This window comes from Doryrhamphus excisus, chromosome 11 (assembly GCF_030265055.1).
Source record: "Doryrhamphus excisus isolate RoL2022-K1 chromosome 11, RoL_Dexc_1.0, whole genome shotgun sequence".
NCBI classification, from domain to species: domain Eukaryota; kingdom Metazoa; phylum Chordata; class Actinopteri; order Syngnathiformes; family Syngnathidae; genus Doryrhamphus; species Doryrhamphus excisus.
This window is the reverse complement of record NC_080476.1, coordinates 3854640-3872143: the sequence shown is the minus strand read 5'-3', so window position 1 is coordinate 3872143 and position 17504 is coordinate 3854640. Positions and strand designations below refer to the sequence as shown.

The following is a 17504-nucleotide window of genomic DNA, read 5'->3' as shown; positions in this document are numbered from 1 at the left end:
TATCCCGTAATAAGTGAAATCTGTGATGTCACCAACTTTATTTATTTACAATTATATATATTTTTACCACCCTCGGCCATCTCTGTGTGGAGTTTGCATGTTTTCCCTGTGCATGCGTGTGTTTTCTCCGGGTACTCCGGTTTCCTCCCACATTCCAAAAACATGCTAGGTTAATTGGCCACTCCAAATTGTCCATAGGTATGAATGTGAGTGTGAATGGTTGTTTGTCTATATGTGCCCTGTGATTGGCTGGCCACCAGTCCAGGGTGTACCCCGCCTCTCGCCCGAAGACAGCTGGGATAGGCTCCAGCACCCCAGCGACCCTCGTGAGGATAAGTGGTAGAAAATGAATGAATGAATATATATTTTTAAGGCTGTAAAACCCCTCAAAAATGTTTTAAAAACCCACAAACCAGCAAACCACTGCACATCAATGTTTTCATAAATGTCATTTTTCTGAGCTTTAGCACAACTTATTGCATACTTTGCCTTCACATATTTGAACTACTTCTTCCTTGCTCACGACAATACTACACACACATAAAACATGTAGCGGAAAAATATTATTCATAGCTACTGTTGACCGATGCAGTTGGAGTCAGCAAGTTTTGTGCCGTATCATTGAATCATGTGAATGCTGCACGCTGCTAAATCACACTCAGATGTAGATGTGAGATATATTGGACCAAAGCTGGCAAAAGTGCTGAGTCGGGTTTGGTCAGACTGCCGGGCCTACCTCGTGCGGCTGAGGCATGGACACGCCTTTCTGCACCAGAAGCTTGATGATCTCGTAGTTGTTGGTGTGCGCCGCCAGGATGATGGGGGTGATGTCAGGGGTGAAGTCGGAGAACTGCTTGTCCAGTAAGATGGGGGGAACCTTTGGGGGTGACATTAAATCAGAATATTATAATATATTTATAATATTTCTACAACTGTACCGTATCAGAGTTAGAACCTTTTCTTCAAAAGAGCTCTGAGTAGGATGTAGAACTGTTGCAAGCACATTACAGACCTGCCAATCTTGAAAACATTGAGTACTCATCCCCACTCGGGGTGAAACGCGTGATGTGACGTCAACTCTGTGAACAACCACAAACTCTGGTCGGCTATTGAGCTTGTTGGTTTCCTTGGTAGACAGTGAACGACGGTAATTGAAGAGACAAGGGGAGCATTATTGCAGCTGGAAGTAATCCATACGTTACAGCACTCATTTTTATTGCATATCTTGATCGAAAATCGGAGGAGAAGGCATTAGTGGAGGTTGGCTGCACGCCATCTGAATGAGTCGTATACACACGCAGCCAACCAATCACAGTCTTGACGATCCACAAGGTTAGATTTTTGGGCAGGTGCACGTCGCACAATGCAATAGGCTTTGCAGGGGTAGACATGAATGTCCATTTTCCATTGGTGTTTTTTTGTTCGTTTTTTAGCAATGTGTTGCAAAAAAAATGCTGCATAGACTATATTTTCCCACTACAATTTACATTTAGGGCACGTTTCCTTCTTTTGCCTCAGTGAATAATACATGAGTCCTAATGACAAAGTTCAGGTTTATACTGCAGGTCTGCACCTTTGAAGGTGTACATTTTGGTGCTGATGCTGATTAGTCAGCCTTACTCTCTGCCACACTAATTATCTTTGTAAAGGCACACTTTTTGCTCCAGTGTTTGCATTGAACCTCATTAGCTTGTGTACCTAATAAATTGCCCGGCTCATTGTTAGATGGAGCCAGCTTTTTCTCGTCTTAGTGACGATGCGTCAGGGAAGAGAATGCTGAGCAGACTGAAAATGGTTCAAAGGTCCAGCCGGCTATTGTCATCTTGTTTTGAAAAGCGCCTCAAAAATAGATTTCTTTATTCCGGCTGTTGTTGCGGAGCTGTTCACAACTCGGCGGCTAAAGCAGCACTGCAATTCCCACGACGTCCAGCAGGAGCACCAGGCACTTAACATCAAAAGAAGGTCTTTTTTTTTATCAGATTGTGTGCAGCAAGAGAGAAGCTTAATGCATGCTGCAGATAAGAGCTTAACATCCTGACACGGAACAAGGACACAACTTGAAGCTTCTCTAAACACTGCAACATTGCACCATGCAAGATTTCAGATGTTTGCATCACATTATTGTTTTGCCCTACATGCGCACAATACAAACACATGATTTAATCATAAAGACATTGCTGAGCACAATGCAACAGTGACGAGTGGATCCCTCTTTTTTCTCTTATGACCCAATTTTGAGTTGAAATAGTCCCTCCAATAAAATGTATTACAGCCAGTGGCGCTTTGAAATGGAAAAACCAGTACGGCACCAATCACATCACAGGAAAACCGATGAGCCTTTTAATTCCAAAGGCAATGTTATAAGTCACACGGAAACCAAAAAGAATTAGCCATCCATCATAAAAGCTTGCATGTATTTTTAGCTCGGAACTTACAGCACCGGGCTAAGGTTTTGAGACACTCATGTTATTAAACAGGAAGGTGGCCCCATACATTACATTGTGGCTATAAATGAAATTATTCATGGCAGCATGTGGCTAGATAGAAATGGTGGGGCACTGTCATTTATGCCCCAAAATCCAATGGGCGCCCATGTGCACTATTCTCTTTGAATGACATCAAATGATTTGGGCCCAAAGCAGGAGCCCAGTTGATTGGCCCATTTCTCAGGTCAGCATGCTTAATGGTCATGTGACCTAATCTAAATGTGACATAAAATGCTTCAAGTGTACCTAGGGCTGGGTTATGTGGACCAAATCTCATATCCCGATATATTTAGGTTTAATATCGATATACGATATATATCCACATACTTTTTGCACAAATTGAGTTTAGATAAATGTCAAAGCCAAATATACCAAATATGTGTGCAAAGATTTATTAAAATGTAAACAAATAGCCACTGAAATAGTACATAGAACATACATACACCAGTACATTACATAGAAAAATGTAAATATAATGTTCAATCTTCAGTGTAATCATGCCACACACTCTGTCTCTCTGTAGCCAGGTTAGCACTGTTAGCGCTTCCATCTCATGTTCCCCATGACGACAGACGGTAAACATACTTAAACATACCGTCTTTTTACAGCAACCTTTACACCGTCTTTTTTGCTGTTCACTCCCGCTATGCAGCCGCGGGGATCTACGATCGCTCTGCGTAGCGAAGTGGTGCTCAAAGCTAACAACTGCTCCTGAGTGTAAACAATGGAGCAAACAGCACCTACAAACGTAAAGACGAACATTCATAGCTGCACACCCGCTTAAGGCGTCGGTATGGCACAAAAACAATATGAAAGTAATAAATAAAACACTATTGAACACTAAAAACATAAGAAACTGGTGAGACCAGCCATGTTGTTTGGCCTAGAGACAATACCACTGAGGAAAAGACCAGAAGCAGAACTGGAGGTAGCAGAGATGAGGATGCTGAGGTGCTCAATGGGAGTGACCAGGATGGATAGGATCATGTTAGAGGCATGTTGGCGATGAAGTCAAAAGAAGACCAAAGAGGAGGTTTATGGATGTAGTGAAGGAGGACATGAGGATAGTTGGTGCGATAGAGACAGATGTAGAAGACAGGGTTGGATGGAGGAGATTGATTTCCTGTGGCGACCCCTGAAGGGAAAAGCCCAAAAGGAAACACTAAAAAGGCAGCAGAAGACACAGAGCAGCATCAACTAGCTTGCACTCGGCTGATATATCGCCCAGTCCTCGGTGTACCTAATGAAGTGTCCAGGAATTGTATTTAAATGACGCTAAAAAACAAGGGTAATTTTAAAAGCTGTTTTTTGTTTTCAAGAAATAAAACCCAGCATGCTTTGCGCCCGCAAAGACAAAGTCCATGAAAGTCCAAACGTAGTGTACTCCTTATTAGCTAAGACACTGGTGACAGATTGGATGCCTTTTTCCAGACAGACATGGACTCTAATCAATGAGCTTTGGCAGTGCTGTGTTGATGTATTCTCGCCGCACGCACGTACACACACACACACACACGCACACACATAAACACACACAGACGCGTTTAGTCGAGTCCAGAGGAAATGTTCTGGCTGGTAGATCACACAGCCAACCGGCAAGCGTTTGGCTGCTTCATCACATCCCCACGGCACAGATCAGCTTATGTTCTCTTTTGTCTCCACATTGGTTTTCATCTTTTGTTCCTTTGCAGCGCTTCAAAAAGAACATCTGCAGCGTTTCAGCTACTGCTGATGGTGATGGACTGGAGACGTATACAGCACACGTGTGGCAGGAAGCGATAAGAAACATTGAATGAATGAAGTCCATTAGCAGCTTCTAATTAACTGTCACTTGTGTTCCGTGGGTTCGATTCCCCCTACCCCCCACTCAGCTCACCTGCATGCCACCACTGGGCTTCTTATGGTTGAGCAGCAGCTCCACGGCGCCCACCACTTCCTTGCGGATGGCGTGCAGCAGGGCGTCACCCACATAGACGTTGAAGCCGAGCAGCAGCTCGATGATCTCCAGGTTCTCGTTCTCGATGGCAATGAGCAGCGCTGTGCGGCCCAGCGGGTCGATGCAGTTGATGTTGATCTTGAAATAGATCTCCGCCTCCTGCGTTCACGGAGAGCAAGAACAATACTGATTTCCAAAGATGTTGTTTCGGTCAGCTGAGCACTCTGGAGGCACAGATTTGAACCAATCGTGGAACTTTTATTGTCAAAGCGTCTACAGATATTTAGTACAGTGTTGTTGATAAAGAGTGTTATATTTGTCGCGAGCCCCTTTTCCACCGCAGGAACCTTTTTAGGAACTTTTCTATTGGGTAAGAGCAAGAACCTACTTTCTAGGGTAGCTGAGCTCTTCAAGTCACATATTTGACCCAACTTTGGAACTTTTAAAGTCATAACAAGACTTTAACTGATATGTTGTACAGCGATACTTTGTAAGGAGTGATCCATCTGTTATGAGTCCCTTCTTTACTGTAAGAACTTTTGTATTTGCCAGCTATGTTGAAAATACATGCTGCGTTTCCAGCAAAACTGCCAGTAGCAAAGTTAATGCAGTGGAAAATAGGCTAGTCCTTACAAAGCAATACTCTCAAAATATCTCTAGAATCAGTAGATGTTTTACATTCATGGCCAAAAACCTTTGTTGTCTTAGGCATGCCAGTATTTTTGGCCATAAATGTATGCTTTGAAAATCGGTTCTTGTTTTTGCTCAATAGAAAAGTTCTTGCAAAGGGAAAGGGGCTAGTGAGTTGTATCAGTCCTTACAAAGCAACATGGTACAAAATATCAGTAAAATCAGTAAAGAATCCGTAAAGTAATAGTTCCAAGATTGGTGCAAATTTGTATTGTCAAGAGAGCTCCCCACCTGAGAAACACTTTTGGTCATAAATGCTTTGAAAATCAGTTGGTTTCTTTCTCAATAGAAAGGTTCTTAAAAAAGTTGCTCCTGTGGGAAAGAGGCTCCTGATGAATATCCCTGTTTGTCAAACTTCGAAATTTCAGATCATTAAAAGAGAAAAAAAAAATCCAACCCTACATAGCCCTGTTTGAAAAAGGGATTGACCCCTAAACCCAATAGCATGAAGCCGTTTTAAGGTCATGCCACAGCATCTCAATAGGATTCAGGTCAGGACTTTGACTCGGCCACTCCAAAGTCTTCATTTGGTTTTTCTTCAGCCATTCAGAGGTGGACTTGCTGGTGTGTTTTGGATCATTGTCCTGCTGCAGAACCCAAGTTGGTTTCAGCTTCAGGTCACCAACAGATGGCCGGACATTCTCCTTCAGGATTTTTTGGAAGACGGCAGAATTCATGGTTCCATTTATCACAGCAAGTCTTCCAGGTCCTGAAGCAGCAAAACAACCCCAGACCATCACACTACCTCCACCATATTTTACTCTTGGTATGATGTTCTTTTTCTGAAATGCGGCGTTACTTTTAGGCCAGATGTAATGAGACACACACCTTCCACACAAGTGAGGCCTGTCATTCTTTGGATGTTGTTGTGGGGTCTTTTGTGACCTCTTGAATGAGTCATTGCAGCACTCTTGGTATAATTCTGGTTGGTCGGCTATTCCAGGGAAGGTTCGCCACTGTTCCATGTTTTTGCCATTTGTGGATAATGGCTCTCACTGTGGCTTGCTGGAGGTCCCATATCTTTAGAAATGGCTTTATAAATTTCAGTTATGTTTTCATGCGGGGGCAAATCACTTTTTCACACAGGGCCATGTGCTGTAAATTTTGATTTTTTTACTCACTTAATAATAAAAAGTTTCATTTGAAAACTTAATTTTGAATAATATTGACTAATATTTAAATTTGATGATCTAAAACATTTAAATGTGACAAACATGCAACAACATAAGATGTCAGGAAAGGGGGAAACACTTATTCACACCTTCCAAAAAAAAAGCAATGCTGTGCAAAATGTCAACGGAGGCCTTGTTTTGACATTAAAAGCGCTATGCTTGGTTCAAATGTGTGACTTGAAGAGAACTCAGTTACCCTACAGCAACCTTACAGTTGTTGATAATAAAGGTTCCTGGGGGGTTGGTGGGAGAGGAGCTACTGAGGGCATCTTAGGAGCAGCTGCTTGCTCCGCTGCTGAGTCACAGTAAAAGTCTGAGTCGTCTTTCCTGTTGTTCCCTAACGGCTGTCTTTAATAAAGTGCTGTATTGATCAAACCCTGGTGCTAATGAGGCCTGACACACCTGCAGGGCCTGCTTGACGCTGGCATAGTCTCCTTTCTCTACGGCGCCCAGGTACGCCTTCTCCAGCGTCGACAGCTCAGACTCGGCTCGGACGATTCTCAGCGGGATGCGATCCCGGTATGACGAGCTGTCCGAGCGCCGGTAGTACAGCTGTGACATCACCCCGGGCCTGCCCTGCTGTTAACACCTGCTAACAGATGCTAACAGACGCTGCCGGGCCGGAGGGCGTCGCCCTGAGGAGACACGGGGGGCAAAGGTTGTAAACATCACCTGCTGGCTAATTGATTGACAGTTGCTTTAGTGGTTGCCTGGCGACTGCAAGAAGATGCTTTTAAAACTTTTGCTCTGCGTTATAACCAAAGTTATTCTGATTTGAAGTAAGGTGTACCGTTGAGGGTGTCCCCATAATTTAGACTAATACTGTAGAGAAATAGAATTTATGCCTGGCAGCTTGTTGCTATGCAGAACAAGCTTGCGCTTCAAGTAGTTTCAAAATACGTGGCACGGGAAATCCATCCAAGAAGTTGTAACTGTAACACAGATGTTCTGAAAAGTAGTAAGAATGAAGTGATTTAGTGAGATGAACTTTAAAAATAGTGTATTAACACAACAATATATGGATGATAGCATGTTGGATGGGCGATCTGTGAAATATGATTGGAAGAAGAGGCTGCTCCTGTATGCTTCATTGACGCTAAGTGCTATTTATTAATTATACCTCTTAAATCTTCTGCACAACTCATTCTTTTTTAGTTTATGTTAAATTTGAGCAACATTTCAATTCACTGTAAACTTTAATGACTGTTGCGTTTATCCTAATAAAATGTAATCATAGTTACGTATGGTATTGTTAGCATTGGCTTGTAGCATAACATAGCAGCCTTCATAGCTAGCTAATTGATGGATAGCAGCTACATTAGCAGTTGCCTGGAGAACACAGGAAGGGATGCTTCCAGCACTTTTTGCCCTCCCCAGTGGCAAAGTGTCCTAAGAAGGCAACGTCTGGCAGTAGGTGCTGGGGGGGTGGGGGGGGATTTTGGGGGGGGGCATTTCATTTGGCCATAAAACCAAGTAATTAATGAAGCCAAGAAAACGAGTGGGTGTGCATTGCAATCGCCTTAAAAGGCAGCAAAGTGAAACATTGGTCACAAGATGACACCGTCAAAGTGACTTTTTTAGTCCCTAATATTGCGTCAGAGTGATGCCTCTTGTGTGTAAGTAGGGCTCTGTTGGAGCATAAAACAGTGAGACGTCCACCATTTCTGCGTCTGTTTGTTCACTGCACACTACTAATGTACTATAGAAGGCTAATTATTGGACTACACGGTACCTTTTCTGCGTCCAGAGTACACAAATGTTCCTAAACTGTAAAAGTCAACGTACAAAAGGAGGACTTTTGACAGTACCGCCCTAGTAATAATACATTGTACCACTAGAAGTACCATGGACCCTCAAAACCAACAATTCAGCAGTGAACTCAAAATATTTAGAAATTCCTTTAAAAAATCTAAAATTCCAAGGTCCATGAGACCCAAAATCGAGAACCATAAAGCATGGTTATATAATATATAACACGCATTGAACTTTGAATGAATTAATGTTTAGTGTATCAGGAGAAAACCTGTATAACCAGATAATGTGGAACAGTCATTGGTTCCTCTAAACTAGATAAAAACTGTAAAAAATGTATGAAAAAGGCAGTTTTTCAAATAATTAGGGATATCATATTGATAATTATTGGGCTGATATGAGGAATTATGGTGTCACAATGATAAATCCAATAACATAAAAAATAGCTCAGATAAAAGCTCAAATGAAGCAAGATCACCTAAATTGTTGTAAGTGGGTTAGTGTGAGCAAATCAAGCGCTCCTTTCTGTGACGTGCAGCAAACACAATCGATTGTGTGGGACTGTCAGTACGCAATCCATACCGGAAACGCAAACAGTTCTGTGCATGTGCAGAAGGCGTCTACATGGAGTTGGTCTATTTTTCAGCAGTCACATGTTAGGCATGTGCAATTGGCTGACGACCAGTCCAGCGTGTACCCCGCCTCAGCTGGGATAGGCTTTAGCATACCCGCGACCCTTGTGAGGATAAGCGGCACAGAAAATAATACTTGAGCTGAATCCATCATTGCACTCTGCTGATGGTTGTTTACATTCACTATAACTGCATTTTATGTGTTTTAATTGATTTATTTATGTTTTGTCAGACGTAACCGGATATAACATTTACGTTTGTGCATTGTTTTTACGTAGCTCTCTCGGTGGAAGTCATAACTATAGCTAACAGTCACTAGTAAAATAACCCCCCAATATATTATATATGAAGTATGGTTATCCATCCATCCATTTTCTATGCCGCTTATCACTAGGGCCACGGGTATGCCCAAGGTCTGGTTATTGACCATTTATGTTCATACATCTACAAAAATAATAACTACCACATTATGTAACATGGCAGAAACGCTGTTGTAGAAATTTGCTAAAGTGACGTAGTCCGATTGTGTTTCAGGGATGGATTGCGTAGTGACAGGGGCTTCTCAGTGTTTCAGAGGAAGACATTTCACCAAATGCTCTGCAAGAGAAAAAAAACATTAAATCATATCGCCCACCACAAATGCCTGCAATGCCACGCTACGACACCCGGGGCTTGTTTGTTTTGCCGCAGCATTAGAAGAGTGCAAAAAACTTTGCCAGAGACGACCCCAGGGGGATCTGTAAATTCATTGTGGAAATGATGGCGCCTGATGACCAGCCCTTTGTTGAAGATACCCGCTTTCGTCAGCTAGTAAAACCCTTATAGCCATGCAGCTTTTTTTCATTTGGTAATATTGGTAATATTAGTGATATTTGGTAAAGACAACTCTACAGCTATAGTTTGTCAAATCCAACTTTGTATCAGTTGCAACTTGGCCCCATGGCGGATTATTTAGCAGTCACACTCAATACAAAATGCAACAGTGAGTCAGCAATAGAGAGGCATACAGTACAGGACAAGCGGACATGTTTTTAAAAGATTAATATTGTATGAAAACGGAGGAAAACTTTTAGTGTAAATTTTCAACAACAACCGAATCATACAAAAACCGAGGTTTGACTGTACAGCCAGAACTGTTGAAATAAATAAAATGAAAGAAAATAAAGAAAACTCTGATTTATATAATATTGTTAATTCACTTCAAATGTTACTTAAGCATGCATTTAAAGGTTACATTGGAAGGAGCTCAAACCCTTGGAACAAATGATCTATTTCAGTCATACATCACCATATAATGTTCCAATGGACTTTTTCAATGTAAACTACAGGTATCAAATTCAATCAAAGCCAAAATGTGCAATTGAGTTATTTATCATTGCAGCTAAATTCAATAGTTCTTTTCATTTTGGGGGATATTATTGTTCATATTATGTGTTGCTTGTAGTGTTAAAATGCCATTTTTCTATGTAACAAGCCAACACTTTTGTTGCCAAACCCTTTTCAAATTGGAATTTTTCCTCCAAAACGAGGTATCCACCAACTTGTTAAAACAAATAATGACATTTTCTAGCCACTCATATCTCTGTTTGTCATTTGATGACTGTTTTCCTCACGCTTTATTCCATTTTTCTCTTTATTGCATCTCTGTACTCTGTACTCCAGAATGCATATTGCAGTGATGGCTCATGATTGAAATGGCTTTTTATGCCACTGGCAAGTGATTTCAAAGTAAAAAGTGACCTTTTCCAGCAGCATAAACATGAATTGACTTCAGGGACACATGTCCATATGAAAGATGAATTTAGAGTAAGCAGACTGAATGCTGCAGTGGCTGCATTGTTTCATCCTGCAGACCCCCCTCCAACCCAAAGGACAATGTCTTCAAATAATGACACTTTGCTCACTGGGACCAATGTGGGCTGATGCAAAGAACACACTCCCTGCAACACACACACAACTGCTGCAGTGGTGTCAAAATAATAATAAAGATGACTATCCATCTGGTATTCTTTGTCAAAGTTGCATCGGTTGTGCTGAGGAAACCATCATGTGGCCGTGCACTCCTTAAGGTGTGTGCATGTGTGTGTGCGCGTGTGTGTGCATCCACTTTGACATGTTTATGCGCAATTTGATGGCTGTGTGTGTGTGTGGAGAAAAAAGGTGAAATGAGTTGGGTGGGAGACAAGCAGCGACGGAGATGAAGAAAAGCACCAACCTTGCAGATGTTGAACATCAGAACTTCGTGGAGGCAGAAAAACGCTGAGAAATATCCTTACGCCTAATCTGGCATCCCTCAATTCAGCGCGCACTCTGGCGTGCACGCTTCTCTCCTCATTCTCATCCCAAAGCTGAGCTCACGACTTCCCTGCCGTGTCACTTTGCTGGAGGAGCGCTAAATGCACAGCATGATGATGAAGATGGTGATGAGGATGCCCTGCGCAGTCCGCCTGGACACACACACACACACACACACACACGCACACTCCACTCCAAGTGCGTCTGTGTCGTCCGCGTGCACGCGTGTGCTCATCCACCTGTTGGCGCGCTCTGCGGACTGAGGGGGAGGAGGAAGACCACAGAGGTTTCGTCTCAACAGTCACCCTCCATAACGTTTACATTATCACTACTTAATTATCATTATTGTTATTCATTTTAATTGGACTTGCACGTATACTAGTAATAATGTTACAAAACCTTGACATTTTGAACTGTAATTTGATACAAATATTAAACAAGTTAGAGCCTTTGGTCCCCATTGATTTAACATTGAGTCACAACAAACGCTGGCATCGACCCACAGCCCTTTGGCAAGTACAACCGTACTACAAAGTAGAAAATCTGTTTTAAAAGTCAACAGAATAACCACTTACATGTTTTTGATCATCAAAGAGTCCAGGGAAGATAATCAAGTGTGATATTTTCCATGTATATGCCTCACACCGCACTGCAGGAAATACCAACCTAGCTAGCTATCATTGCTGACACTCCACCCACTCCATTTTCTATTCAGAAAATAATGCTTTTTAGCATGATTTTGTTATAATGAAGCTGCGGATGGCTATCTAAATGATTCTATTTAATTTAAGTTTATTGTGGAATCAGTGAATCACAGCATCAATGCTAACGCGGCATGTAGTACAGTCAAGTAGCATTGCTAACGAGTGCCGAGCAGTGCGAGTCAACAAGCTAAATGCCCAAGATGACATCTTTGAAGAGTCAGGGAGAGAGATTTGCTACATTTGTTACACGTCAAAAATCATTCATGGTCAAGAAACCCCGTCATTGAATGTATATTTCAAAACCTTATTTGACCTTTCACCACAATGGTGTGGTGTGGTGGTGCAACATAAAACACACTACTAAGAAAATAACAACATTGCTAAAAAAAATTATAATACAATTATAAGGGCATGTACAATAAAAATAGACTACGTTAAAGAAAGTTAGGAGTACTCAAACAGTACAGACCTCCACCAAGGGATATTGTTCCCCATATAGAATGCTAGCATGCAACTCACAGGTCAAGAAGTAAAGTTCCCTCCTTTGATCAAATAGTCTGTGAGCTAATTCTGTAAAACCTTTTGACCAAGAAGATGGCAAAAATAGAGAAATGGAGTATATATATGACGAATATATCCTTTCAAACGCCCAAATTCATGGTAAGAAGCATTTTATTTATTATTGGTTTAACAATGTTATTAAAAAGAATACATTCAAAGACTTATTATATTCTAAAATTGTTGGTAATGCTCAAAAATACACGCATTTAGTTGTATTCAGTGTTAAATGGTACCTATTATGCACATTTTTCGGCCCTTTGTATTGATTGTGGACTCCTATAGAGCAGTACACACAATAACCAGCACAGAAAGTTTCCCAGATCTTCCAGAATCTGCACCTATTCAGCTGTATTTCTTTGGATTTCACGGTTCCCACCAAAACGCTCTGTCTCAATGTATTCCACCCACGGCCCATCTCCAGGCATGCCCACTCCGCTGTGATTGGTCACACTTCCGGTTTGTGCCACTAAGTTCATCAGATTTGATAAACTGTATAGGAGTTAATAACAAACAGTGATTTATTGCTTATCTTTTAAAAATCTTTTTACAATGCTTTTAACATCCAGCCATATATGTTGGATCCCATATCCGATCTGGAAGTAGAGACTGGACAATCCGACGTTTCTCCAGAAAAGAGGTTACTTCAAGACGTCTCTCAATGGTAAGTAGCTTTAGCATTTTAGCATTTTCTACAGCATCTGTAACTGTAACTGTGGCCACTAATTGTGGTAGGAAATGGCTATTAGCAACCCCACTTCCTGTATGCAAGCGCTTTTGCTCACAGTCAGGACACTGATAAGTTGTTACTAACTGCTTGCTCAGTCCACAAGGCATCGGCTAATCCAGATGCATACTGGCCCATGTTCACAAAACAGTCCAGTGTGAAATACAGATTAAAATACATTTCTTGTGTAAACAAATGCAGCATTGCTAGCAAGTAAACAGAGGAGGAGAGCTTGGACAGAGGACAAAGCGCTTATCCGGCTTACAGACACGCCCATAAAAGGAAGTCCGCCCCTCTGTGACATCACAAAGGGGCAGTTTTACCACGCCTTTTGAAACCAAGCATTTTGAGCCATGCCAAACATATTTCAGGGCTCTCTTCCAAATGCGCCAACCTCATTATCTGAGTCTTTGGCATCGTTTAACACAAGAATACAACATTCTAACTACATTTATAGGTCAGAAAAGTGGAAACAGCATAATAGGTCCCCTTTAAAAATTATGATTTGGCTCTCATGGAAACATATTTTAAAATATGTGGCCTTCATGGCTTTCTTAACCAAAAAGGTCCCGAGCCCTGTGCTAGACGAAGGCTTGACTGCAATCAACTTGTTCATCGAGTAGATGCCATAAAGTCACTTTTCATGCGTACAGTGTGGGAAATTGGTACGCGAAATTGGTATAGCCAATGTTACATATCGAAACATTTTTTACTTTTTATCGTTCTTTTGCTATTTACTGTTCCTTCCGTTAGTTCTTGGTTAATTGTATGTGTAGTATATGCCATGAGCCACTAAAACATTTTGAAGACCTCTGGGCCCCCAAGGATTTGATTTCACTTTTGACCCAATCTACCTCAGCCATGTTATCTGGCAGATCATTGGAAATCAACAGAGGTCTTGATCCCATTCAGTGCCATTGGGAGTCGTTTCCTGTGTCATGTACACAAACGACACAGTCACTCTTTTACTGGATGCTTTTTTGTTAACAAGTCAGCCTCATGATGCGTTCACTGCAGCCTGCCATGTTTACAGTCTGAGAGTGTTTGTGTGGAAGGAATGGAGGTCGGGAAGATCTCATCACCACGAAATGCATTCATGGTTTCTTGCTTTCACTTCATCGTGACAGAAAGTGAAAAAAAAGCAGCTTTCTGGATGTCAATTCATCATGGTGACCCTTCAGTACATCACGCTGGGAGCAAAGGCTGTCTCAGAAATGTGAAGATCAATGATGATTCCATCAGGGAGATGCTGCAAATATGCAAACAGGAGGAAAATGAATCATTTTGGGGAGGCAGGAGAAGTCATTTGCAAAACAGACAGAAGATGCTGTAAGCACTCAATCACTGGCATGATGATCAATAGCCAATCAACGCCAGCTCCCGTATCAATAAGTGTGGACTTTATACAAGCAGCTTTACATTCTGTGGCCTCCCTCACGGGAGCTATTTGCATCCTCTGCAATGAAATGCTCTGCCAGTGTGTGTGTGGCTGCAAGGAGAAGAAAAACATTATTGATTCTAAAAATAGGCCTGAAGCTAATTCTTCTGCCGTAAAAGGCGATTGATCGCAGCGGACATTTAAACAAGGTCCCCAGCAGAAGACTTGCAGCGATTTCAGCTTTCAGGACAGCGCTGACCCTTGTTTAATGAAGGAGGCGTCAACACAAACACTTTTAAACTGGTCTTCAATGGAGAGAGGGGGGTCTTTCCACAAAACAGCCCGTTCATCAAGAATGCACTCCAGCGTCCAAACACCAGAGAACTGCTGCAGATGTCCTCTTTTCCCAGCAAGGCGATGACTGATTTCCAAAGCAGCTTCTTGTGTAACACAACAATGACCTCATGAAGGTGTTCATCTCTGTTTGATGATGAAATTCTCTGAGGATGGACATCTGCTCCCCCGGGCCTTTAATGTTGGGATCTTCCTGGATTGTGGCTTGACATTATAAAGAGGATTTTTTTTTATACCCTGGCAACCGTAAAATCATCTTCATTTTGAGAAAAACAATTTACTTACTACAACTCACTTCCAGTGACACTTCCAACAGATGAGACGTCTTCTTTAAGGACACTTCAGCAAACTTCCACTGCTGAGAAAGGCTTCTCTGTCTTCGGGTTATTAGCCTCTCACACACATACGGGTGACTGTTGGCCACATGACCTAGCTGTCGTTTGACGTGAGCTGCCAGAGCCTCCAAAACTCACCATACTCCATCAAGTGCTGTTCTTCAAAGGCCGTCTTAAAGCTTTTGTGTTAGCAGTTGGGTTCCACAAGAAAGACATGATTCCTTTTGTTTTAAGGGAAAGTGGGAGGACTACAATACCCAAAACATAAATTAGTGCAAGACAATACACCGCACACAAGGGTTGCTGCAATAGTGCTAGCCACAGGCTTTTGGGATCATTCATTCATTCATTTTCTACCGCTTTTCCTCACAAGGGTCGTGGGGGTGCTGGAGCCTATCCCAGCTGTCTTCGGGTGAGAGGCGGGGTACACCCTGGACTGGTGGCCAGCCAATCACAGGGCACATATAGACAAACAACCATTCACACTCACATTCATACCTATGGACAATTTGGAGTCACCAATTAACCTAGCATGTTTTTGGAATGTGGGAGGAAACCGGAGTACCCAGAGAAAACCCATGCACGCACGGGGAGAACATGCAAACTCCACACAGAGATGGCTGAGGGTGGACTCGAGTGTGAGACACACTGTCATCCGGGAGAAACCCAGATTGAGAGAAGCTATCTGGTTTGGATACCTCCCGGACACCTGCCTAGGAAAGTGATCAGGACATGTCCAACCGGTAGAAGGCCTTGGGTAAGACCCAGGACACATTGGAACGCTTGGAAACGCCTCTGGATCCGCCAAGAAGAGCTGAACAAAGCCTCTCTGCTTGGGTTGCTGCCGCCACGGCCTGACCTCGTATAAGTGGCAGAAGATGGATGATCATGTAATCGTGGTGGAGCGCAAACTGTTCTACCAGCGCAGACAAAAAGGACGACATGTGCAATACTTAAGACTAAGTAGCCATACCGACATGCTAAAGCGCATGTAGAGGTAGATAAAGCTTCTGGATGCTGACAACTGAAATACATCAAAAAATGACATCAAGTGGTTGCCTACAGCCACAGCTAATGCCAATATTTCTTTTGTCAACCCTATTGGAATATTGGAGCATTTAGGGTATTTATTTATGTTGTGTATGAAGTAAAAAATACCTTATGTGCTGATTTCATCTTCGGTCACTGGTCTCATTGATTAACAGGTTAGTGAACATGAACAGGGTTCTTGTTCAAATTAAAGTTAAAGTTGTTTTCAGTCTCCCACTGATTGCTGAGAATTAATCGGATGAGCAGATTTGTGTGTCTGTGTGGGTGTGCGTCCTTGCTGTTTTAGGGAGTGGTGGGTTGAGGAGGGGTTGGGGGGGTCTTATCTCCCCTCCACACTCTCACAGCCGCAGGTTGAATCCATTTGTGTTGCAAAGAGTTGACTCTGTTCCCCCGTCATTATCTAAAGCTCAGAAAGGTTCTCTTATCGCCATGGTAACGTGTCATCTCGCCCCGGCTTTTGGAGAATAATTAGCCCCTCCTCCCTCCTTCCTGTCCTCCTCCCATGAAGTTACACTAGCTGCACTGCACCTTATCAACATTATAAAAACACATGTTTATATGCCCCCTTGTTGCTACACCCTGATAGCGGTGATGGTGGTGGTGGTATCGGGCTGAAATTTAGACATCGATTAGTCGTAGGCGCCCTGGGAGGCTACAAGCTAATTGAAATTGATCGGTCTCAGGAGATGCAGCGAGTCGGGCAGTGACCACCACACTTTGGAGAAGACGTACACTCTTAAGCAACAAGGCCCCCCCGTGGACACACATTGGAAGCCAGCATGATGAGATCAGACCTGGACATTAGAAGGTCTAATGATGTAGGTGACCTCACAAGGTGTCCATCAACTAGTTGTTGTGCAGCTACAGTCATGACTACCTTGCTTATTGATTATGTCTTTAGACGTCATGATTTTGAGCCGCATGGTGGACAAGTGGTTAGTATGTTGGCCGCACAGTCAGGATATTGGGAAGTTAGAATCTCCACTTTGGCATCTCTGTGTGGTGTTTGCATGTTCTCCCCGTGTGTACATGGGTTTTCCCCCGGGTACTTAATTGTCCACAAGAAGGAGTGTGAATGGTTGTTTGTTTATATGTGTCCTGTGATTGGCAACCAGTCCAGGGTGTACCCCGCCTCTCACCAAAAGTTCGTTACAAGACTAGTATAGCTGTCTGCAGATAGCTAGCAAGCTTAAATTATCTAGTCTTTGCATTCCAAATGTGACTTTTTACCACAGTGACATTTTATTTTTAAAATAAACAAGTAATGTGGTTAGTTTGGAGCTGGTTTTTTGTCCCACAGGGAAGTAGATATTACACTTTTTCAAGTGTCTATTGTTATTATTATACTAATTGTGCCATGTCCTCCACACACTACTTGTGTGTTGTTGTTTAATGAATATAATTACATATTAATAATGACATATTACTCTAAAAC

General features: G+C 42.4%; 1 protein-coding gene across 1 annotated transcript in view; it reads right to left on the bottom strand.

Moving 5' to 3' along the window:
- Positions 1-11169, bottom strand: part of LOC131138680 (short transient receptor potential channel 4-like) — a 28719-nt gene extending 17550 nt beyond the window's left edge. Inside the window, exons 1-4 of the mRNA XM_058087816.1 lie at positions 10884-11169; positions 6687-6919; positions 4363-4581; positions 737-877 (exon numbers count right to left, since the gene is read on the bottom strand). Coding sequence (XP_057943799.1) covers positions 737-877; positions 4363-4581; positions 6687-6845 — 519 coding nt within the window. The 5' untranslated portion in view covers positions 6846-6919; positions 10884-11169. The remainder of the gene's footprint in view (positions 1-736; positions 878-4362; positions 4582-6686; positions 6920-10883) is intronic.
- Between the last annotated feature and the right edge of the window lie 6335 nt (positions 11170-17504).